The sequence below is a fragment of the Sciurus carolinensis genome, chromosome 11, assembly GCF_902686445.1.
Source record: "Sciurus carolinensis chromosome 11, mSciCar1.2, whole genome shotgun sequence".
NCBI lineage: Eukaryota > Metazoa > Chordata > Mammalia > Rodentia > Sciuridae > Sciurus > Sciurus carolinensis.
The window spans coordinates 78,619,204-78,644,201 of NC_062223.1; the positions used below are offsets into that span (position 1 = coordinate 78,619,204).

Below are 24,998 nucleotides of genomic sequence, written 5' to 3' on the forward strand. Positions count from 1 at the left end.
ACCTGAACTTTATAAACAAAATTCACATTTTATTTAGATTGAGATAAACTATACAAAATTGATTTTCTTCACCAAAAATAACAGCAATATTTTCTATATTAGCTCTAGATAAACCGCAAAACATTTATTTTGTAGGTTTTCCAGGTTTTGCTTATAAATCAAGATGAGGCAGTATAGTCATGGAAAAAGAAAACAGACAAGTTGCCCCTATCAACAGCCTCTGACTCTGTCTCGACCATGAAGCAGAAGTGTTCAACATTTACCTGCTAAAATGAAGGTGTAGGCTTATGAAGATGTAGGCTCAACAAAGGAATGTAAACAGCAACAACCAGATGTGGAACAATGGCGGGCTCTCCACTCAAACTGTAACTTGTTCTTTAAGTTCATTTGATAAAGATAAAATCTATACTGAAATCTGTTTGGTGAGCTCACAACTCTCTGGTTAATTCCCTTAAGTGTCCATTACAGATTTTAACACACTTAAAACTAATAGTCAAAGGTCAACAGTAGGCTTCATTGTAACATTTCATAAGATGCATTCTTTTCTTATATCTCCTCAAAATTTATTTCTGCAAAATTGATAACAATACCTGGCAATGGATCCATGGTAATAATACATTTTATATCTAAAAGACTTAACTAAAACAATTCCAGAGTGCTACTGGCAGAGGTCACACAGAGGTGAAATGTGGTACTTCCAATGCTGTCTTCTGGAAGAGCAGACAAGTTTTCAAAGCATGAGAGCTCAAACAAGTGCCATGTATATAGGCAGATTACCAATGGCTAATGTATTCATGAAAGGCCTGTAGGCAGATATTCAGTGATTAAGTGACCTACATACACCTTACGGCTTTTCTTCCAAATATCAAATATAAGAGAAAGCCCATTTTAAAAGTCTTTTAGGTATTTTCAACAGTTTCTGAATTATCTGTAGGAAGCTCTGACTTAGTTGTATATAGTTTGATATATGTGTCTGCCATTAGATCCAGATCATGTTTTATATCAAAGTTTATGTTAAGCAAAGCCAAGTTACTTGACCTTTGGTCTGTCAAAGTGTTCCTTAAGTATGCTTTGAGACGCTTTCGTCCATTTTCATAGCGTTCATTCTCAACCTTCATCACAGGAAGAATACACAGGACCTTCAGCAAGGCATATACATTAGGAAAAAACTTGATATCAGGCAGATGGAGGGCTTCATAAATGGTGGATGGAAGCTCTATATCTTTCCCTCTGTGTTTCCATTTGATTCTCCAACAGTGAAGTTCAGCTGAAAGTGTGTCAGGATTAGGCAAGTCACTTCTGTACATGTCAGCATGGTGCTCCTCTGATGTATTGAATTTGAGCTGTCCCATGACTGAGGGTACCAGAGATAAGCATTTAAGAGCTTTGAGGTGCTGTTCTGAAAATATATCTTTAAGTTCCTGAATGATGTGCTCCACTGTTGGAACACTGAGGGTTTCTTTATAGTAACTTTCAGAGGTTAGCTGAGATTCCAGGTTACCCTGCTGAGCCCTACGAAATTTCCCAGGGAGTTTCATTTGGATATCAAGTTTGGTTGCCAAATTTGTTGCTTCCTCAAACCAAAACTCATGATAAACTTCAATATTTTCCATTACTTCATTGAGTGAATGCAGCACTGCGGTCAAGCTACTGGCAGCAAAGAAGACATCAGAAGTTTGTCCCTGGAGATTTTTCCCAAAGGCTCTTGTAAAAGATAAGACATTTTTAAGAACAACAATGGTAACAATGAAATCAAAATCTGTTACTGCACTACAGAGTACAAATGCTCGACCAGTTATACAGTTATTCCATCTAATATTTGTGTCACTATTTATACCATCTAAACATAAAACAAGTGCTTGCAGGAGATCCACCAAAATTTCAAAAGCGTCATGCCTGCCTGTCCAGTGAGAATGGCAAATTTCCTTCAGTTCTTTACCCCTTTCTTCACTGTTCTGAAAAAGAACCGAAATTACATTGTCAAGTTCTAATAGCAGTTGTGGTGATCGATGGAAAAAAGAACAAACTTCCTCAATTGTTCCTAATGCAACAGACACCCCCATCACAGGCACTGATTTTGCCAACCACATGTTTAAGGCACAGGAAGAGCAAAGTGTGTAGATAGCTTGGGGATATTTCTCTAAAAGTCTAGAAGCAACAACTTTCATTTTGGAAGAGAATCCACTAGACACGATGTAAGCCTGGCCACGACAATACTCCATATTTAGTCCCCACTTCTCAGTTATTGTAGTGTGAAATTTCACAGCCAAAATTTCTGCATCAGCTTCATAAGGCAGGAAGCCCACAAATTCCTCTCTCAGGTTATGAGATTCATCTACAAACCTCACCAACACAGGAAGGTGCTCTTCCCCTGCTATGTCCACCACATCGTCAGTGATAATGGAAAAGAAGTGTGAGTCTCTCACTTCCCTGAGGGTTTCTTCCCGAATGCAGCTCTCACAGATCTCTAGCATCTGTTTCTGCTGTGTTTTTGAACAGAACAATGTATTAACTGCTGTGGTCTCAAAGCGTTTTCTCAGGACCTCTTCACCAGAATTTATCCGGCACTCTAACAGGGCCTGAAAGTTATCAGGAGTGAAGAGACCTTCTGGGATTTCATCAGCCTCATGTCCATCCAGAGGTATGTTTTGTTTTCCCATAAGAATCAAAATTTCAAATAAAGACTTTAAGTATTCTTTGTTTTCCTTCTCTTCAAGGGTTAAAGGTAAAATATCTTCATCCTGCTCATCACCCCCTTCTTCTGCACTGGGGTTCTGAACGTTGCTGTTGTTTGTTTCTTTATGTTTTTGTTCCTGTTCAGAAGTTTCATCAACTGGAAAACAGAGAGTTTATGTTACAGTCTCATAAGAAATCACACAAAACAGATCACATTTTATTATTGGCTAATATTTCAAAACCACAAACTCGTTCATCCAGCATTCACAGGGGATCTACTAGATCACAGAGGAAGATAGAATAAAATAAGACAACAGAAGGAGAAACACTGGGAACAGATTTTAACCCTACATGTAAATAAAATTGGAATGATTTTTAATTAACAACACACTTCACACAGTGTGTCCCATGAAGGCAACAGTTCATGCCTTCAGAAGTGAAAGTAAGTATTTACGGAGGACACTGTTTAGTATTTTATGTGCACCATATTCTTTCTTCAGGAAGATGGTATCAACCCCACTTGACAATAAATAACTTGCCCAAGGTCATAAATGCAGTTAGAAAGATAACAGTGAATTCAAATTCAAGTCTGTCTGGCTCTAAGGTGCATACAGACGCTGTTTCTACCAAACCATGAAGCAACATTTTTATATGAGAGATGAGACAGTTATACAAATCAATATAATATAGATTCCTGTAACTGTTAAGGCTCGTATTAGAAATCTTCACCTAATCCCATATTTGGATGGGGAAAGTGAGGTCCTACAGGTTAAGAGGACTGCCCACAGTCATACAGGTCAGTGGTGGCATAGGAAAAGAATCCAAATCTGAAGAATCACAGAACCTAGTTCTTATGTAAGACTACAAAAATTGTACATTATCAATGGGGGAAGGGGAAAAGTTCAGCAAAGAGAAGATGTACTTGATTCTGACCTGGATACAGAAGATATGAGCAGGGAGGGCATTTCAGTTGGCAGGAAGTATTCCAGCAACAACACTAAGGTAAAACGGAGAAGCAGGCTATCCAAATATGAAGTGAAGACTAGTGTGATTGGAGGCTGTGGAAGTTGTGCTTCCAGGCCTGCCAGAGCATCATCAGAGTTGAGCAAGGGCAGAGATTAGTCTTTCCTCACCCCTTCTCATCTCAGAGGCCATCTATTCATCATACATACAAAGCAGTGTTCTACACTATGCAGGTTTTTGCCATGCAGAAAGCAAGAGGTTATCCTCAATGCCTGCCTGATAGCCTGTCTCCTTTCCTCCTGTCCTCCATTACTTCTCCATCCCCAATCAACAAGTATCAATTCTGTGGTTTTCATTTTTTCAAAAAGATGTTCATTAAGGAGCAAAAACCAAGGTAAAAAGCTAGTCACTCTTCTTTTGGATATCTTTTCATATGTAACTCATCTGAATACAAGTTCCCTGGGTCCTGGCCTCCCTGCCAGCAATGTTACCTTTCCCACTTCAACAGTGTTCCACATAACATGAAATGAGGTCCATGCTATCATCTACTTACAAAACCCTCAATGGTTCCCTCTGTCAACAGTCCACACCCTGGCCTCTGTGGTGCCCTCTGGGTTCATTTTCTAAGTATCATAGTTTATTCAAAACCATCAAAGTGAGTGCAGTTTCCCAAATCTAGCATCCTATTTCATGCCACTATACTTTTGTATAGAATCTTTTCCTCCTTTCTTTGCTTGAGTTCATGTCTACTCATCTATTAAGGGAGAATTAAAATATTACTTATCACAAGTTCTGTGATAATTAAATAAATTAATATGAAGTAAAGCACTTAGAATGATGATTTGGCATCAATAAAAGTTTATGTCAATGGTAGCAACAGGAGATAGAGGAGGAGGATAATAGTAGTAGGAACAGTGGATAGGAACAAAAACAACTTCTAGCTGCCACTCTTTGGCAAAGGCTCAGGCATCAGTACCTGCCACTATGTCTGACACACCAAATGCTCCCCCATAGGCATTTATTCCTTAAACATTTATCAAGAATCTATTATGGGGCTGGGGAGATAGCTCAGTCGGTAGAGTGCTTGCCTTGCAAGCACGAGGCCCTGGGTTCGATCCCCAGTACCGCAAAAAAAAAAAAAAAAGAATCTATTATGCACCACAAGTTGGGTGGACAGAAACGTGGTGTCTGCCCTTCCTTCCCTACCCTGGGATACTATCTGTGTCCCTGCCACCCCAACCACATAGAAAGCACTAAAAGGGAGAAGGAGCCACTTCTGTGAGGCCAGCACAGGGCAAAGTGTGTGGCTTGGCAGAACTCTACAAAGACAAACTGGATTAAGACTCTGATCATTTCAGACCACAGGACAAAGCTGACCACACTCTTACATCCATTCTCAGGGTAGGTTGTGGACACAGAACATATTTATTTATTCTTACCAGGTCAAGGCCTTTTAAAAAGGCATTCAGAAGCTGAGTCATTAACACTATCACTTACTTTTTTTCTGTTTCAGTGTCCTGATTTCATCTTCACTCTAAATAACCAAAAGAAAAAAAAAAGAAAAAAAGAAAAAAAAAAAACCATGTTTCAGAACTGACCTCCAGTATATCATCTTAAATAAAAAGCCTATTTTGAATTAAATTTTATTCTTTCAAGAGCATAAATTCTTTATATTAAATATGTTCTTTTAACTGATGATGGGAAAGTCAGAATAATAATAATTTGCTAATCACTCCAAGCTTATAATTAAGTCCTAGAAGGGAAAAATATATCATTTAACTTATTTTCTACCTAAATAATCCAAACTTTAGGTTATAAGTCTATACTAGATAGTAAAGAACATGAAAAGTATACCAAGGCACTTGGAATCAAATTCAAGAGGATGTAAATTATCCCCCTTCCCAATCTAACCTTGGAGATGGCACATAAGATACAGGCTGCTTAATTGCTGAAACTAACAAAAATGATGAGAAAGCCCTGGGAAGTAGAAGTAACAGAGTGCCAGCAAGGAAAAGAAATGAATGCATGGAGCATAGTCTATGCACTATGACACCACACAGGGTTAGATGGAGGAAGAACTTGCCAGCTGAATCCTTTACTCTCCCTCCAAACCTCAGTGATAATCGAATCACGACCTACCCATTACTATCCTGTGGAGGGAAAGTAGTAGTGTCTGTGATGTGATAGCTGGGACTGTACGGTACCTGCCGAACAGCTCTGCATATGCTGCTGATAACAAGAATGTCAGCAACAGGTCCACCTGCAACACTCCCTCCTTACCTGGTGGGCTGCCCAGTAACAAGGCTGGCAGACTTGGAAGTATTTGCCTGCTGTGAAATATTTGAAGTTCCCTAAGAGGCAGAGTATAGGGACAAGACAACTACCAGACAGGAGGTGGTTGAGTTACTCACCCCTGATACACGTTACTAAGAAGAAAAGACTGTCATGTCAGCATTCATGTATAAAAAGTCTCAGAAAAATAGAAATAACAAAGGGAAGAATAAAAATTGAGAATTTCTCAAAATTTAAAGATGGAAGTCTCGGGGTGGGGTAGCACATATCAGGTCCTCAGTTTAATCCCTAGTACTACAAAATATATATATATATATGGAAATATATATAAATATATATATGGAAATTATAAATATAGACTTAAGTCTTCAGATAATGGTCAATATACTGGTTAAGAAAAAATTCACATATATATAGTTCAATAAAATTTTAAATGTCAAATATAAAGAAAAAAATTATAAAAGTTTGAGGTAGAAAAAGCAGATCACCCAAAAAGAATAGGAATCAAGTTGGCACCAGATTTCAACAGTAAGAACAGAGGCAAAAAAAACTAGGAAGAGGGCTGGGGTTGTGGCTCAGTGGTACAGTGCTTGCATAGCATGTGAGACACTGGGTTTGATCCTTAGCACCACATAAAAATAAATAAAATAAAGGTACTGTGTTCATCCACAACTAAAAACAAAAACAAACAAAAAACAAGAATCATCTCTCACAGATTATGTACATCCTCTATGCATCACTTAGTAACATGTTAAATAAAAAATATAAAATGGTTTTAAAAAATAAAACCATGTCTGTAAACTAAAAACAAAAAATAATCCTATGTTAAAGAAATATGAGAAGTTACAAAATACTGAGAGCTGAACAGTGAAAGCATTACATTATCTAAAGTATCCTTGAATACATATAAATGTGAGCTAAATATTCAAAAAGCTAGAAAAAGCCAGAAAGTAAATCCTCCAAATCAAAAAGAACCAATAAAATAGCTCACAAGTACAGCAAGCATTGACAAAACTTGACTACTGGTCCTTTGATTTATTAAAATAAATTCAGGAACAGAGAAATGCATCCATTCAAAAATTCCAGATAAAGATCATCAACTTTTGGACATAATAAAACACAAGAGGAAAGAGAAAACCAAGGAATCAGAATAGCAATCAAAACCTTCCCTCACTCACTCCAAGCCTCTGATGGATTTACTAAGTTCTACCTAACTTTCACAGAGCAGATAATATCTATATTATACAAGATTTTCTAGAAAAATTAAGGGGGAGAAAAAAAAGGTATCCAACTTACTTCATGAAGCTAATAGAATCTTTTTTTTGCAGGGGGTGTGGGGGTGTGGGGGAGGGTACCGGGTATTGAACTCAGGGGCACTCAGTCACTGAGCCACATCTCCAGCTCTATTTTGTGTTTTATTTAGAGACAGGGTCTCACTGAGTTGCTTAGTGTCTTGCTTTTGCTGAGGCTGGTTTTGAACTCTCGATCCTCCTGTCTCAGCCTCCTGAGTCATTGGGATTACAGGCGTACAACATCACACCTGACTAGAATCTTGACATCAAAACTAGATAAAGGAAATACATAAAAAGAAAATTATAGGCCAACACTTACAGAGGCAAAATCCTAAATAAAATATTGACCAACAGAATCCAAGTGTATAAAAATAAATGTTACAATCAATTAGGGTTCATAAGAAGTGACAACAGAAAATTCATTGTTACTAAAGAATGAAAAAGGGCTGGGGAGATAGCTCAGTCGATAGAGTGCTTGCTTTGCAAGCACAAGTCCCTGAGTTCGATCCCCAGCACCACAAAAAAAAAAAAAAAAAAAAAAAAAAAAAAAAATGAAAAAAAATTATGAACTTTTCAACTTGATAGATTAAATGAAAGCATTTGATAAGTTCAACAAATTCTGATAAAAACTCTTGAGTATCAGTCTAGAAGGGAATTTCCTCAACTTGATATAAATGGTAAACATCATACTGAATGGAACAAGGCAATGTGACATCACTGGAACTATTTAACATAGTACTAGGAACCCTGACTAAACAATAAGACAAGTAACAGAAAAAACTAAAAAAATTTAAGAATTGGAAGCAAGTTTTCTTTATTTTAGGTTGATACAATTATAGTTACACAGAAAACTCAGTAGATTATTAGTATTAATTTTTTTTAAAAGTTCTTCTGAATTGTTAGAAACAATCTCAACCAGAATTTACACTCTATACAAAAACAAGAACCATGTCTTTAGGAAGTAATTTAAGGAAGAAAGTATGGTTTTCCCCCATAAGAACTGCAACAACCCCCATCCCCACAAATTTGGATGGGGGATAGCTTAGTCACAGAGCACCTGCTTAGCATACACAGGCCTTGGGTTCAATTCCCAGCACCAAGAAAAAAACCCAATGTTTTAAAAAATTTGACTCTGTGTGTTCCTAAAAGTATTTTAATAGTTTCCTCAAAGAACCAGCATTTAGATTTGTTAATGACTGCTATTATTTGGCAGCCATTTTATCAGGTTTCTTAAATTCATGGATGGGACTAATTAATAGCATAAAAATGTCAATTCAAAACAATTATATAATGAAAATCCCACAGGATTTCTAGGAGAACTTGACCCAAGAATTCTCAAATTTGTATGAAGGAACAAAGGTTCACAAATAGCTAAGGAAGTTTTGAAAAAGAAGAGTTTAAAAGTCAACTCTACTTGAAAGTAAGATTACAAAACCATAGTAGTAAGAACAATGTGGTTCAGATGTAAATAATCCAGTGGAACAGATCCTGAAGCAGTCTTGCATTAAAGTTTGTATATAACAGAGGTGGCATGTTATACCACTGGATGAATTCATTAACAAGATTATTGTTATGGTTTGGATCTTAAATGTTCCCCAAAGATCCATATGCAAGGCTTGGTCATCAGCCTGTGGAGCTGCTGGGAAGTAGTGGAACCTTCAGGAGGTAGGGCCTAGTAAAAGGAATTTAGATCACTGAGGGTGTGCTCTAGAAGAATATAGTAGGACCTTGTCCCCTTCCTCTCTTTGCTTCCAAACTGTCATGAAGAAGCAGCTTTGTTCCACCATGAGCTCCCTGCCATGATGTATTGCTTCACCACAGGCTCAAAAGCAACAGATCCAGCTAACCATGAACTAAGACTTGAAACCATTAATCTAAAATAAACCTTTCCTCCTTTTCAGCTGTCTCAGACATTTGTCACAGGAACGGAAAGCTAACACAACCACACTGATAAAACTAATTTTCCATAAGGAGAAATATAAAGTTAAATTTCACTTGGATACCACAGAAGTCCAAATGAATCTAAGATCTAAATATGAAAGGTAAACAAAGAAAAGAAGAAAAATTAGATGTTATCTTAAAAAAGCATAAAATGGATGAATTGATAATGACATATTTAATATACTACCTAACAGGAAAGGAAAGAATGGAAATAGTAATAGTGGAAGAAGAAGGAAAAATAGTAAAATAAAATAAAGGCCTTGACAGTGATAATGAGGACAGAAGCCATGGACTTAAGGAGTCTGAGTAGCTTTATTTTGTTCACTGGAAGGTCAACAAAAACAGAAAATTATCAGAACTGAAAAATATCACAGGAATATAGAAACACAGTAAATTATGTTATATTCAAAGATTTTAAAGTTTTTCTAACCCTAGTCAATATCTTAGTAGTGATAGAATCCTTATCTCTAAAACCATTCATGCCTCAACTTTGACATCTTTCATCTCTTTATCCGTTTTGCTCGATTCTGGAAAGCTACCTCAGCTCCATTTTCCTTAATACCAAAGAAAAGAAAGCACTTCTAATTATCCCCAGTTCTAAGAAGGAAATGAACTAATAGCCTGAAAGTGACCAGCTATATTCAAGGGAGGTTTTCCAATTTAAACCATACTAAAACAGATTAACTATCTTACATTCAGTTTACTTATCATAGCATTTGTTTCCCATTATGTTACCTTTGATATACAGAATAACTTGGGCCAATTTTTAACATAAATGCACCTATATTTGACTTCACAGTATTATGGGGAGGTGGGAAATCTGAAAGCACAAAGACATACCAATTCTTTTATTCGTTTTCTGTGTCTACTATGTGGATTGTTCAAATGACTGGTAAGATCAAATATTGTTGGTATTGCATTATCTCGAAGAACTGTCCTATAAGGACTCTGAAAAAGAAAAATGTGTTAATTCAGAGATGGCCCTTTGGAAAAAATAAAATTCTATATTAAAGATTTCCCTAGTACTTCTTTAGCTCTAAAGTAAACAGACTTGCAGAATCTGATGTCAGTTTAAGTCAGTCTACTGTCATATTTATTTCTTATTTGCCCTTTTGGTAATCTTACTATTATAAATTAAGAAACTGAGTTGACAGTAGGTATAAAAATGTATTTGAGTTTTGTACATATATTTCTAATTCAGTTTCCCAGTCACTTCATCTGTTCTGTACTTCCATGAGCCCACCGGATTACAGGATGTACAAATCTTCCAAATAACCTACCTTCCTGTATGTTCTACAACAATGCTTCCCTCCTTACCTGCTATTCACACCACTTTTGCTAATATTACTGAGAAGCACCAAGGTACAATGAAAATACTTTTGTACTGGGACCCAGGAGACGTAGGAATTAAGGCAAAATCTACTAGTGATTCACTAACAGCCCCTTAGCTAAATTAGTTCCCTTTTTTGGGCCCCAGTTTCCTTTTCTGACTTGGGTATTGACTAGATCAACATTCCTCAAAATGAAACTATTCACATATTAGTGATCAGATTGCTTGCCATTTCAGTTATACTACTATCACTTCCATACAATCTACTTACTTCTTCAGTTAACACAGTCTTAAGCAACGAAACTCTAAGAAAAACCTTTAACAAGCCATTTATATTTTAAATACATATTACAAACTCCTAAGATAAAAATAGACTCAAGAGCTACAACTCATATATATAAAATCACCCTACACTTCATATTTCTAAATTCCCTTCTAGCTCTAATGAAGTTAACATTGAAGGATGATCATTCTCTATTTCACTTCCTGTTAATCTAATCCAATTTAACTAGAAGCTGCATCCATACCTAGATGGTGACAGTTTACCACAGTTGGCCCAGAACAGGCTAGGCAAGACAGGAAGTTTATTAAGAGGGTGAGTAACAGATGAATAACTTCTATAATATACTTGGCTAGTCAAAAGAAACAGTAACTTTAATTTCTCCCTGAAGTTGCTATAGGAAACACACACACACACACACACACACACACACACCCCTCCCTCCCTTCTCCCTCTTCCCATTTAAAAAGCTTTCTTGGGAGCAGTGAGTGTTTCAAAGTTGACTATTGAAGCATATTCAAATATATCAAGCAAAAATAATAACTCCTCTAATTTTTTTCACCCAGAGAACAGAAGTTAGGAAGGTCTGAGGGGAAACATGTATCTAAGTGAAACACATGATCTTGGGTATTATCCGAAAAGTCACTTATTACTTCAGAAGGATTTTTATTCAGTCAGTGTTTTCCAGCTCAATCCCATGCATCAAAGAAAACAGAGAGAAGAAAATATGATTTCTTAATGATACAACTTCTAGTGCCTGGCTAGGGATCCTGAGTCTACTGGGGAGTTTGATCAGTTAGAGAGACACAACCATTGAAAGGGGCAAAAACTCATATAGCCTAAGCTTTCCATCTCTTTCCCATTGAGCAAAAGCCTCAAAAATAAACAAACATATATACATATACAGTCAACTTTTGATATGTTAGAAATTATTAAGTGAAGGGAGGGATTAAACAGTCTAACGAACTTTAAAAATTCAAATCTAATTTGCCATTTTATAGTAAATAAAGCAAAGATCAAAAACATAACATTTTATAAATACTTATTTATAATTATACATGCCAGAAAAGTTATATGCAATTCATAAGAATAATTTTAATTCAGTATCAAGATTTAATCTTTAACTGCTGATTTAAGGTTTGAGCAAACATTATTAATCTTATTTTATTTTGGGGGGTAGCAAGGATTGAACTCAGAGGTGCTTAATCACTGGGCCACATTCCCAGCCTGCCTCCCTTTTATTTTGAGACAGTGCCTGGCAAAGTTGCTGGGGCTATCTCTGAACTTATTTGTAACCCTCCTGCCTTGGCCTCCCCAGCCACTGGGATTACAGGTGTGTACCACCAGGCCCTGCATATTAATCTTACTCTAGAATCAAAGATAGTAAAACATTTGGTTTTTGCTGAATTAGTCATGAATGTTTACTAATGAGTACATAAATGCCAAACTAATGAGGCCAAAACTCTTAAACATTTTAATACAGAGATCAGATAATCCAGCTTTTAATACCAGCATCATCTTCTACATACAGTTGAAGAATATTTTTCACATTTGGGTTAATTTATTCAAGACTGACAAATCATTCAGAAATTATAAAAACAAAATTACCTCACCTTGTTCTTCTATGCTCTGACTGAACAAGAATACAAGAGTAAACTACATTTTAAATTTCTCATATTGATATGGTTGGAATTATCCAATTAAAAGGCCATATTTATTACTAAAATAAAAATGCAAAATGCATATGGCATTTAAATAATTTGGGATATTTTTACTTAGTGTCAAGAACATAAAAGCAGTTTGCCTTTTAAACATATGAAACCTCTTATTCTGGTTGATCATTATTACGCTCTTAACAAAGCAAGGCAAAAAAAAAAAATCCCTCAAATATTTGTGATTAAACTGTTGAACCGGAATTGGCTCACCTCCCAATGACTTCACAAGTATCTGCTTCAATTAATTTTGAGAAATAAAATAACCCAATCATTCTTTAGTTTTCTGATGCCTCTGCAAAATGTATCTGAAAAAAATATCAAAATAAATTGCTGCATAACAGTATATAGTGTACCTTCAAATAAAGTTTATCTTGCTGAGATGATACATTACTTATACCTAAACAAGAACACTGCATATTATTTACCAAAACTTTGTTCCTTACTAATTATTAAAGTGTTTTGTTTTTGCTTCATTTCAATCAAATCTGACCTATTTGTGCCTTTTATGAATCACAGCAGTAACAGAATCCTAGAGGGTTAAAAATCTAGGTCTGGTCTACTCTCATTAGAAACTGGGGCCCAGAAAGTACAAGGTCTGAATGTAAAACTGCAAATTGCTGATGGAAATGTTTTTTTCACATTACCTATGATTTATTTCCTGTTGTATCTAGCATATAAAAATTAAGTGTTGATTCTAAGAGTACATTCAAAAACATGAAAACAAAGAGCACTACTCCTAGATGAAGGTATGAAAAAGTTCTAGAGAAGTTGCTCCAAATAAAAACATTATCTTAAACATAGTATTAAGATCATCTAGAACTGTCTAGAGGATTAAAAGTGGTCACCTCTGATGATTGGAAAAGGGGCATCAGGAATAGGGGAATTAAGAAAACGACAGAATTTTTAGAGCAAAATAGATACTATTCCACTCCAAACTTATTTTCATTTTTAAAAAATGGTAGGGTAGAGGGATACCTTTCAATTATTAAAACTTACATTTCCAACCAGACAGAAAAAGAGAAAGAAACCAAGTTCTCCTATTACTTACAGTTCTACAAATCATAGAGGTCTCGAAGTGTTTGGCACATAATCGGTAATGTTTATTGAGTTGATCAGGTGTTTTATCTTCCAGGTCAGCTCTCCTACAATTCTCGACCCACTTCTGGCATCTATAAATAAAACCAAAATACAATTACAAAACATGAGCTTGATATTTTAATTTCAGCACTTGGTTTTAAGGTAAATACATATTAATAACGATGGATTCCTACTCCCCTCCCCTAGAATATAATTTGGAGAAGCTGATTAATTACAAAATGAGAGTTGGAAGGGACCACAGAAATCAGGTAGTATAAACCTTCAATTACAGACAAGATTAAGAAGAAATCAAGTCCAAAATCAGCAGGAAAACTTAAAGGTGGGTCTTCCAACTCCCAGAACATTGTAAGAGAGGACTTAACCATCAGCAGTACAAGTGAAAAGTTGCACAAGGCCAACAGCCTTACATCCCTTCAGAAGTTCAACTTAAGCAAATAAAACAACACTGTTATTGCAGAAAATTAGCAGGTACAAGTTCTATAAATAACTAGTTTCTTGTGGAAGCATGAAGGCTATATTCATTTGCCTTATTATGAGCATGCTTTATCTACAATGATACACATACAAACTATATTACAGGCTCCATGAATGCAACTGTGTCTACACAATCCCACGTACAGAAAATGTTAAGATTGTGAACAAGATAAAGTCCATGTCCTCTTCAAGTGCTTATTTGCAGAAAGTTGTTTGCAGAAAGACAGATAATAATGCCACTAAGCATTTATTATGAGCTAGATACTGTTCTAAGTCCTTTCCAAGGCGAGTACTATTATTATTCCCCTTGTGCTAATGAAGAGACCAAGACACAGAAATGTTGAGTAATTTGCTAAGTTACAACTATATCTTTACCTCACTCTAAGTTTCTAAGAATAAAATTTCTGCCATGGAAAAACAGTGTCACAGTGTGAAAACATATTCATGCTGTAATTACATAATAGTACATTTTCTTAGGTTTCAATGCTACATCCACATTCACCCCACACGTTGATACGTCATTCCCTCCAGTCTAAATATGTAAAACCATGGTGACACTTGATTTCAAGCCTAAACTAAAACCACACACCTAAACTGCACAGCATTTCATTCAACCAAGAAGTACTGTATCACTCAATGAAGCCTAAGATGTCTGTATTTTAATATGTTGTATATTATGATTATAAATACTTCATGTTTCAAAATAAATAAAATTGGGGGAAGGGGACATTGTACTCAGGATTGAATACAGAGGTGCTCTATCACTGAGCTATATCTCTGACCCTTTTCATTTTGAGACAGGGTCTTGCAAGTTGTTCACACTAACCTTGAACTTGCAGTCCTCCTGCCATAGACTCCCAAGTGGCTGGGATTATAGGTGTGTGCCACGATCTGGCTCAAAATCGAAATATTAAGTATAAAAACTATCCTTCCATAAAATAATTTGCCATACTGCTACTGTTAAGTTTGTTTTTAAATTCTTCATCTCTGAAGACTGTCCACATAGAATAGTACTGTCCACACAATCCCTGAACTAAGCTGAAATGTTTTTCTGATATCAATAGCCACCTAGATTCCAATGATCAAGAAGAACAGATTGGGTATAAGACAGAAAGTCCAATTAATTACCCCTACTGAATACACAGAAGTAGACAGTGAAAGGTGTGTAAGACCACTAATAATTTTTTCTTTAAAGAAGACAAATGGAGGAATATGTAAGTTCTTGGACTGGAACACTGAATTCTAAGCATCAGTGCTCCCAAAATTGATTACTAATTCAATATCATCCCAGTCCCAATGAGAGAGAGAGAGAGAGAGAGAGACAGAGAGAGAGAGACAGAGAGCGTGTAAGAGAGACAAAATTACTTTGAAGTTTTTCACACAGAAATTCATAGGGCTAATAGTCAAGATGATCTTGAGGGAGGAAAAAAGGTGGAAATACTTACACTACCAGATATTAGGACTTACAAAGCTTAAGACAATATGGTATTGTACAAGGACAGAACAATGGAACAAGATAGAAAGCTATGGACACTTAAGACAAAGCAGCTTTGAACAGCAGTGAAGATGGATTTTTTTCAACAGTGCTGAGTCAGCTGGATATCTATATGACAAATATGAATAAAATGACTTTATCTTAAAAATGTTACTGGTGCAGTATAATTATACATAATTCATTATGCCGAAAATGAATATCTGCAGGTACTTTTATACTATACATAAAAATAAATTCCAAGTGAACACAGATCTAAATATGAAAGTAAAACAATAAAGTTTCTAAAAGATAACAAACTATCTTCATCGCCTTCTTAAAGAAGGCAACAGAAACCACAAACTTCAGGAGAAAATTAAATGATCTGGCTACTTTTAAGTCAGTAATTTTTCTTCATTAAAACAACCCACTTAAGGGAGTGAAATGGCAACCCACAAAACAGAAGATCTCTCTAATGTATATATCCAGCAATGGACTCAACTCACAGCCAAAATACATTCAAAGAACTTCTACTAGTTTTTTGAACAGGCACTTTACAATAAAAAGTTTACCAAAATGGCCAATACTTAGATGGGAAGAAAAAAACAAAAAAACAACATCAAGAAAATATTAATTAAAACCACAACAAAATATAACTACATACCCAAAAGAAAGACTACAATGTAAAAGGCATAATACCAAATATTGGGGAGGTGAAACAACTTCTCCCATAGACAAAAGGACAAACTGGTATGTTCACTCCATGGAATGGGATCTGCCCATGGAGTAAACAAACTACTTGTGATCACACAATCATGTTAAGTGGAAGAAGACAAAAGTATACACTATGTGAACAGGAAACTCATTTATGGCTTTATTAAGAAAAAGTTAACACAGATAGCATGCCTAAAATTGCCATCCCCAAAAAGGCTTAAGAGTCTTTGGCAGGTGTCCGGGAAATTAGCTGGTAAATAGTTCCCTACACTGATATAAAATGCTTCCTAACTGGTAAGGTGGCACTGTGCCTACACTGTGCAAATAATATGATTTATAATGAATAACTGCCTTCCTTCTGGGAAGGAACGTTAGTATACGCTAGGCACAAACTGCTCATTGACCAGGCCCTAATAAAAATCTTGGGCGCTGAGTCTGTAATGGACTACTCCAGGGAGAAACATGGTCCATAGGTTGCTGTATTTCAACTACTGAGGAAAACGGTCTCTGAAGGACCTCTTAAGGGAAGAAAAGAGCATAAAGAAGCCTCAATGAATTCATCCTGATTCTGCTGGTGTCCTCCCCTCATGATTCAGATGTGTCCCCTTACTACACTGCTGTAATACATCTTAGCTGTGAGTACAACTATATGGAGAGTCCCATGAGTCCTTCTAGTGAATCTCCAAATAGGGGGTGGGAGCTGAAGAAATAGCTTGTTTTGGGGAGCACTTGCCTAGCAAGCACAAGGGCCACGGTTCAAATCTCCGGCGCCTCAGAGAAAAAAAATAGGGGGTGGTCTTAGGTTTCCCCAACACAGTGATAGCCAGAATTATAGATACCACTGGAGAGAGGTAACAACTGGGAATGGGCACAAAGGAGACCTCTGGAGTCCAAGGTATCTCAAATAAAAAAGCTTCCCCTTGCTCTTCTCCCTGTCTCTGAAAGTATACTTATCTAAAGTTGTTAATGCTGGAGCGAGTAGGATAATGACTAGGAAAGTCACAGAGGAAAAGCAGTTTGGAGTGCTAACACCTATTATTTTTAAAAAGTAATATTCTTTTTTTTTTTAAACTTCCACTTTATTTTTTTATATGGTGCTCTGCAAATTGAACCCAGTGCCTCACACATGCTAGGCAAGTGCTCTGCCACTGAACTATAGTCCCAGCCCCATAATACCCTATTTTTAAAAAATTTCATGGACATGTCATTCTGAAAGTCCAACATGCTTTATGCTTATGATTTATGTACGTTTTATAACTATATCAATAGTTATAAAAATGATATATAAAACCACAATAAGTCTTTCCTGCATACATATATGTATGTATAAGCACATATTCTTACATATATTATATATACACACAAACTCACACACATACATTCACATAGTTATATAATAATCTCTCAGATTTTTACCAACATTTCTTCTTTCCCAGCTCTGTCACTGTTTTATTTCCTGTATTCCAGGGTGTGGCCTTTTCCTTTAACAAAGTGGGGTGACACCCTGAATCCACATATTTCTTTCCATCACTAACACCTTCTTATCTAACAATATACATTATTAACAGACATTAAAACTGAGAACAATTTAAAAATCTTTATTAATTCATCAATAGCCTCCTTTCATGTTAATGCATGCAGTATTTTAATGAAAAACCACACACTTTGGATTAGACAGAGGGAAGGGAAAGGAGGGGAGAGGGTCTAGGGGTAGGAAAGACAGTAGAATGAATCGGACATCATGACCCATGTGCATATATGAGTACACAATCAGTGTGATTCTATATCAAGTACAACCAGAAGAATGGGAAACTATACTCCATTTATGTATGATGCATCAAAATGCATTCTACTGTCATGTATAACTATTTAGAACAAAAAAAAAAACCCACCATATTTAGTGAGCAGACTGTTCTCCAACTCTGCAAATCTCTTTAATATATAACTTAAGACAGATTCTCACCTTTGCTTCAATATTTAACATGTCCATAAATCCTGCCTTTACATTAATACACAGTTTTAAAAGGCTATTAAACCCTCCCTGGCGGATGTGGTGGTGCAAGCCTATAATTCCAAAAACCTGGAAGATGAGGTAGGAGTAATCCAAAGTTAAAGGACAGCCTCAGCAACTCAGCAAGACCCTTAACAATTTAATGAGAACCTGTCTCAAAATAAAAGAACTGGGGGGTGTAGCTCAGTGATAAAGTGCCCCAATGTTCAAGCCATAGTACCCTAAAAAAAGAAAAAAATCTAGAAAAAAAATACCTAACTTATCCAAAACGATAATGCCATGTGTTATATAGCCCCCAAAACTCCACTGTATATTCCTGAGAGCATGAGCATGAAAAAGAATAACATCAGTGTTACGAAAATAGCTTTGACACTGCAGAATCCCGGAGAGTCTTGGGAACTGCTGAAGTCTGAATGTCTGTATTCCCCCCAAATTCACATGTTGAAACTTAATCCCCAGTGCAGTGCGCTGTTGGAAGGTAGGTCATCTGGGAGTGATTAGGTTGTGAGGGCGAGTCCTCAAGAATGGGTTTAGAGCCCTTATAAAAGGGACTCAAGAGAACTTGTTTGCCTCTTCTGTCATGTAAGGATATAACAAGGTACCAATCAATGATGCAGAAAGCGAGTCCCTCACCAGTCGCCAAATCTTCTGTCACTTTGACCTTGGAATTCCCAGGCTTCAAAACTGTGAGAAATAAATTTGTTGTTTATAAATTATTCAGTGCATTTTGTTGTAAAATTTGATTACAGATTACTTGGTCTAAAATACAAACCTCTGTAAGGCCCCCGAAAACCACGGTTTTTTACATTTTACAAGGCAAAGAACAACTCTCAATTAACTTTGATTAGATTGCCAAAAGAACCTTGGAACACATCACTGTCACCACTGCCTCATACCACTAACTGCCTGAGGAGGAAGAGCCTTGATTGCCCATCTCACTCTAATGGGTGCAATTCATTGATTTGGGGCTGAGCAAAGCTGAGAGCTGCCCCTATGTACACCCTGCCAAGTCTCTGCATTAGGCAAGCTACCCTGAGGCAACGAAACTTTATAGACGATGATGTTTTAACTTTAATTTTCAGTAATCAGTGACCTTCATGTCCCTGCCCTAAGCTAAGCTGATCGAATAATTTCACTTAAAAAAAAAAAAAAAAAAGCATATGAACGATACTTTTTCTAAACCAATAACTATTATGGTATGTCAAATTGTACATTATATCCTCTATGGATTACACTCTTGAATTTTTAATTATTTCTAAATACCTGTTCCTAAAAATGTACATGGAATTTATAAATACAATGAATGGGAAATGTACAGCTTAAGAGCATTAAATATATTTATCTTTGTTGCTAGTTAACAATGTCAATTAACTTTTTTGAATAGGTAGGTTGGTAACACACCCTTTATCAACCTTCCTTACAACCCACTTATAGGAAAAAAAAGAACTACTTCTTTGTATAAATTAACTGTGGGCACAGTAAAAAGGAAATTGAAAAGTTATTTTGAATATATTAAGTTAAATAAAATAAACCAGACATAAAATCCAAATCTTATGATTCCACCTACCTGAGGTACCTATAACAGGCAAATTTGCAGAGACTGGAAGTGGATTAGAGGTTACCAGAGGCTAGGGACAGGGTAATGAGAAGTGAAGCTTTAAGGTTACAAAGGTATTTTTCTGGCGGAATGAAAATGTTTTGGGAACAGTGATGATGATGATGGTTGTACAACACTGTAAATATAATCAATACCACTGAACTGTAAATTTTAAAATGATTAAAATGGGGCTGGGGTAGAGCCCTTGCCTAGCATGTACACGGTCCTGGGTTTGATTCCTAACACCACAAAAATAAAAATAAATGGTCAAAATGATCAATTTTGTTATATATATGTCACCAAAAATTCTAAAATAATGTAACATACGAAAAGCCATTGAATTATATACTTTAAATAAGTGAATTATATGATATGTGAATTATATCTCAATAAAGTTGTTTAAAAAAAAAGTTCAAAAAAGTTTATAATTTGGTCTTGAACTATTCAAAGGGCTCTTACATGGAACAAGGCACAGACTTGCTCAGTGTCAATCTGGGGACAAAACTAACTCTCCAAAGCATAAATCACAGGAGGCAGATCTGCACTCAAAACAAGGAAGAAACAACAGCTAAGGTGGTCCAGGACCTCTAGGTGTCTCTCACAAAGAAACGTGAAGTATTTTAGCAAAGGCAGAAACCACGTGTCCGGAATGTGTATGGCTCTCCAGAGTCCATGAGTATCTTTATGGTGAAATGCAAAACTGGATTTGTTTCTTTTAAGGTAAGTGTCCTTATGTTAGATTCTTTTAAAGGCACAATGACCCCAAAGAAGGTTAAAAGACACTAATACTGAGGGAATTTCAGCATTCCAAGAAGACTGCACTAGATCTAAAATTCCTTCCAATTCTGAGACTATAAGCCCCAAAAGACCATATTTCCCTGAGTGTAATGAAAAAAGCACTCAATTACATATGAACAGAAATGGCTTGTATCCCTTAATCTGTTATTTCCCACTCCTCCTGTCCTCTATTCCCTGGCAACCACCAATCTGCTTTCCGTCTTTATGGACTCATCTATTCTGGATATTTCATATCATACAATATATGATATTTTATATCTGGCTTCTTTTACTCAGCATAATGTTTGAGGTTCACCTATGCTGTAGCATGTATCAACAGTAGCAGTACTTCATTACTTTTTATGGCAGAACAATATTCCACTGTATTAATACACATTTTGTTCATTCAGCACTGACAGACTTTGGGTTATTTCCATCTTTTTTGACTACTGTGAGCAGTGCTACTATATAAGTGGTGTATGTTTTTTAATTTTTTTTTTTAAATAGCAGTTTGTAATCCTTTTGGCTACACACCTTGGGATGGAACTGCTGGGTGGTATGGTAATTCTATGTTTGTCAACTCATTATGGTTTTGAGTTGAATTTTCCTAATAACTAATGAGATAGAGCATCTTTTCAAGTGCATATTAGTCACTTCTATCTCTTCTTTGGAGAAATATCTATTCGGGTCCTTTGCCCATTTTCTAACTGGGTTATTTGTCTTTCGATTGTTGACTTTTTAAGAGTTTTTTTTTTTTTACATATTTTGTAGTCCAGATTCATCCATTCTATTTTTTACCAATATCTTCTTTCATTCTTTCCTCCTTGGTAACGTCTTTGTTTGTATGTGTGTGTGTGTGTGTGTGTGTGTGAAGATAAATACATTTTAATATAATACATACACACACTCCCATGGGTGGTTTTTGTTTGGTTTTTACAAGAACATATAACAACAGATCTATCCTCAACATTATTTTAAAGTGTACAATACCATGTTGCTAACTTTTTGTACTATGTTGTACATCAGAGATCTAAAAACTTATCTTATGTAGCAGATTTTCATTGAAAAACAATTTCCCACTTTTTCTCTCTGTCCAGCCCGTGGTGACCACCATGCTTTTCTCCACTTCTATGAATCTATTTTAGATACCTCATGTAAGCGGGTTCATGCAGCTTTTGTCCTTTCATGACTGGCTCATTTTATTTAACACAATGCCAATGTCCTCTCAGTTCACCCTTGTTATTCTAAATGGCAGAATTTCCTTCTTTTTCTCAGACTGAATAATATTTCAGTCATATACTGTGACTTTCTATAGTCCTCACTTTAAAGTACTCTAATTTCTAAACAAACTCTTTCCCAGCTTTGCCCCTACTTTTCTAGGTAGCCCATTGTATAGATATGTATTTCTAATTTTATTATACTTTAAATTTGTTTCAATTAGTTATACATGACAGTAGAATACATTTTGACACACTGTACACAAATGGAGCATAACTTCTCATTCCTCTGGGTTTTTTGGGGCTTGGTTTATTTCAGTTAGCATGATATTCTCTAGTTCCATCCATTTACCTGAAAATGCCATAATCTTATTCTTAAGGCTGAGTAATATTCCATTGTGTACTGGTACATTTTCTTTATCCATTCATCTGGTGAAGGGCATCTAGGTTGGTTCCATAGTTTAGCTATTGTGAATTGAGCTGCTATAAATATTGGGGTGACTGCGCCACTTTAGCATGCTGATTTTAAGTCCTTTGGGTATAAACCCAGGAATGGGATAGCTGGGTCAAATGGTGGTTCCATTCCAAGTTTTCTGAGGAATCTCCATACTGCTTTCCATAGTGGCTGCACCAATTTGCAGTTCCGCAAGCAATGTATGAGTGGGTAATATCTTTTGAGACACAGAAATTTATTTTGAGTCAGATGTGGTAATGCACACCTGTAACTCCCAGTGACCTGAGAGACTGAGGCAGGAAGATCACAAGTTTGAGGCCAGTCTCAGCAATTTAATGAAGCCCTAAACAACTCAGCAAGACCTGTCTCAAAAACAAGTGGAAGGAGGGGTGGTTAGCGATGTGGCTCAGTGGTTAAGCATCCCTGGAATTCAAACCACGTATCAAAAAAAAAAAAAAAAAAGTTTATTTTGATGATGTCCAATTTGTGTATTTTTCCTTTTATTTCATGAGTTTTTGGTTTCATATCTAAGAGTCTACAGCAATTTCCATGTTTGCTTCTAAGAGTTCAATGGTTTTAGTTTCATGTTTAGACCATTTAAATATTAGCCATTTTGAGTTCATTTTTGCATGTGGTATGAAGATATACATCTATTTTTCAATATCAAGTCTTCCAAACTTCACATGACCCAAATCAAACTTTTAATACCCCACCATCAACCCTGCTCTTCGCAGTCTTTCCTCTCTCAGTAAATGATCAAATTAAAAATTTCAGGAGTCATTCTGGATTCTTCTTTTTCTTTTACAACCTATATCCTTAGCAAATCCTGTTGACACCACCTTCAAACCTCATTTCAAATGAAACAATTTACCACCTCCTCTTCTACTAATCTGGATTACTGCAAGAGCCTTTAATTGGTCTTCCCACTTTCACCTTTGCTTCCTACAAGTTAACAAGCGGTTAGTGATCCTGTTAAAATCTCTCTGCTCTGTACCCTAACTCTATCTCAGAATAGATGCCAACGTTTTCTATGAACAATTTCCTGTACAATTTGTTCCTCCCATACATACCCTTTCTGGTTTCATCAACAAGCATGCCTTGTTGTGGCACTTACTGTCAGCAAAATCTGTAATGCTCTTCCCCAAGATATCTTCATGGCTGGCACCCTCACCTACTTTAGCTCTTTGCTCAAATTCACCTTTTTTTAGGGAGTCCTTCTCTGATCATTCTACTTAAAACAGCAATTATGCCTTCTCTGCTACTACTAATTTCCCTCCAATCTTTGCTTCATTTTTTCCATGGTATTTATTACTATGTAACACACTACTGTAAATATCTTATATGACTACATCCCCGCACCCCCAGAGCGCAATCTCCTTGAGTAGGGACTTTGATTTTTTTCAACTGTACCCACCAGTGCTCAAAACAATGCCAAACACATAGACTTTCAATAAATATTTGTTTTACTAATAAGCAGCATGCAACGGCTATACCATAACCGCCTGTTGATAGATCCCCCCACTGACAACAACATTGTCTCATTCACCTCTGTATTCCAGCAATAACATTAGTGCTTGGCACACAGTAGGCATTGCTTTTAAAAGACTGAACCAAAAAGAAAGGCCTATGAAATATCCTCAATCTTTCGAACAGTCCCTACTCTATCACTTCCTAAATATAAGTTCAGTATGTGCGTTACCTCAAAGAGGTTAATATTAGTTCCCACGCCCTCACGTGTATTCCCTGCTAGCACCACAATTACCAAGAGAAATAATGAGTAACGGTCAAAGCTTGAATTTTATCGCTGTGTAATGATTAAGTCCAAATGAGGGAATAGTGGCCATCAGACCTGAGATGAAAGAAGGCTGCCGGGCTCCGAAAAGAAACGCTGTCTTGGGGTGGGGGATGGCAAGGAGAAAGATGGGCCCGGGTGACCACAACCGGAGTCCAAGTCCCTCTTTGACAACTAAAGAAATGAAAGCCCAGAGAGGAAGGCGACCTGCCCAAGATCACACAGCAAGTCAATCAGGGTGAGAGCCCACCTCATCCCGCCTCCGCGCCAAGCCCCCGCCAGCGCACGTGCTCCGAGGTCCCCTCCGCCTGCCCGCCAGCGGCGGTTCCCTTCCGAGGTCCAAGACTGGCGGACGACAGTGCACAGTACCCCCCACGTCCCTCGGCCGGGAGCCCGCGGCCGGCAGCGCGCACCGCGCAGGTGGGCCCGGCCGCCCGCTCCACGGCGCCCTTACCTGGCCGGATCCCGCGGGAACCTGAAGAAGGCCAGGTCGGACTGCGTGCTCTTCCGCGTGCAGTTGGGGGCAGCGCAAAAGTTCGGCATCGTTGCCCGCCTGCCGGCCGGCCCAGCACTCCCCTCCCCGCCTCCTCAGGGCAGCCGCCCGCCCGTCGGGGCCGGGGAGGGGAGCCAGGCCGGCCGGCCGGCTCGACAGGGCTGGCGCGCGGGGGGGGGGCGGGCGCGCGAGAAGCCGCGAGGGGCAGGAGGGGCGCGCGGTCCGAGGCCGGGCTGGGGACGCGGCTCCACAGTGCTGTGAGCGGCCGGGAGGATTTACCGCCGCCGCCGCCGCTGGTGCACCTCCCGCCCGCCCGGGACGCTGCCGCCTCCTTCCCACAATGCACCCTGGCGCCCGGGGGTGCCCTCTCTTCCCTCAGCCTTCCTCCCCCGCCCTCCTTTCCGCCGACTT

At 37.4% G+C, this 24,998-nt stretch overlaps 1 protein-coding gene across 3 annotated transcripts; it reads right to left on the minus strand.

Annotated features, from left to right (window-relative positions):
* Positions 1-24,951, minus strand: Thap12 (THAP domain containing 12). 3 transcript variants are annotated; one of them, XM_047519527.1, is made up of 5 exons: positions 24,549-24,921; positions 13,538-13,658; positions 10,005-10,112; positions 5,137-5,173; positions 1-2,833 (listed from the first exon to the last, which is right to left on the minus strand). In XM_047519527.1, the coding sequence occupies exons 1-5, from the start codon at positions 24,635-24,637 to the stop codon at positions 900-902; spliced, it is 2,289 nt and encodes a 762-aa protein (XP_047375483.1). In that variant the 5' UTR covers positions 24,638-24,921; the 3' UTR covers positions 1-899. The 3 variants fall into 3 exon arrangements, with proteins under 3 accessions (XP_047375483.1, XP_047375484.1, XP_047375485.1); XM_047519529.1 differs by lacking the exons at positions 5,137-5,173; positions 10,005-10,112 and having other exon boundaries at positions 2,703-2,833; positions 24,549-24,951; XM_047519528.1 differs by lacking the exons at positions 5,137-5,173; positions 10,005-10,112; positions 24,549-24,921 and having other exon boundaries at positions 3-2,833; positions 13,538-13,631.
* Positions 24,952-24,998: the final 47 nt, after the last annotated feature.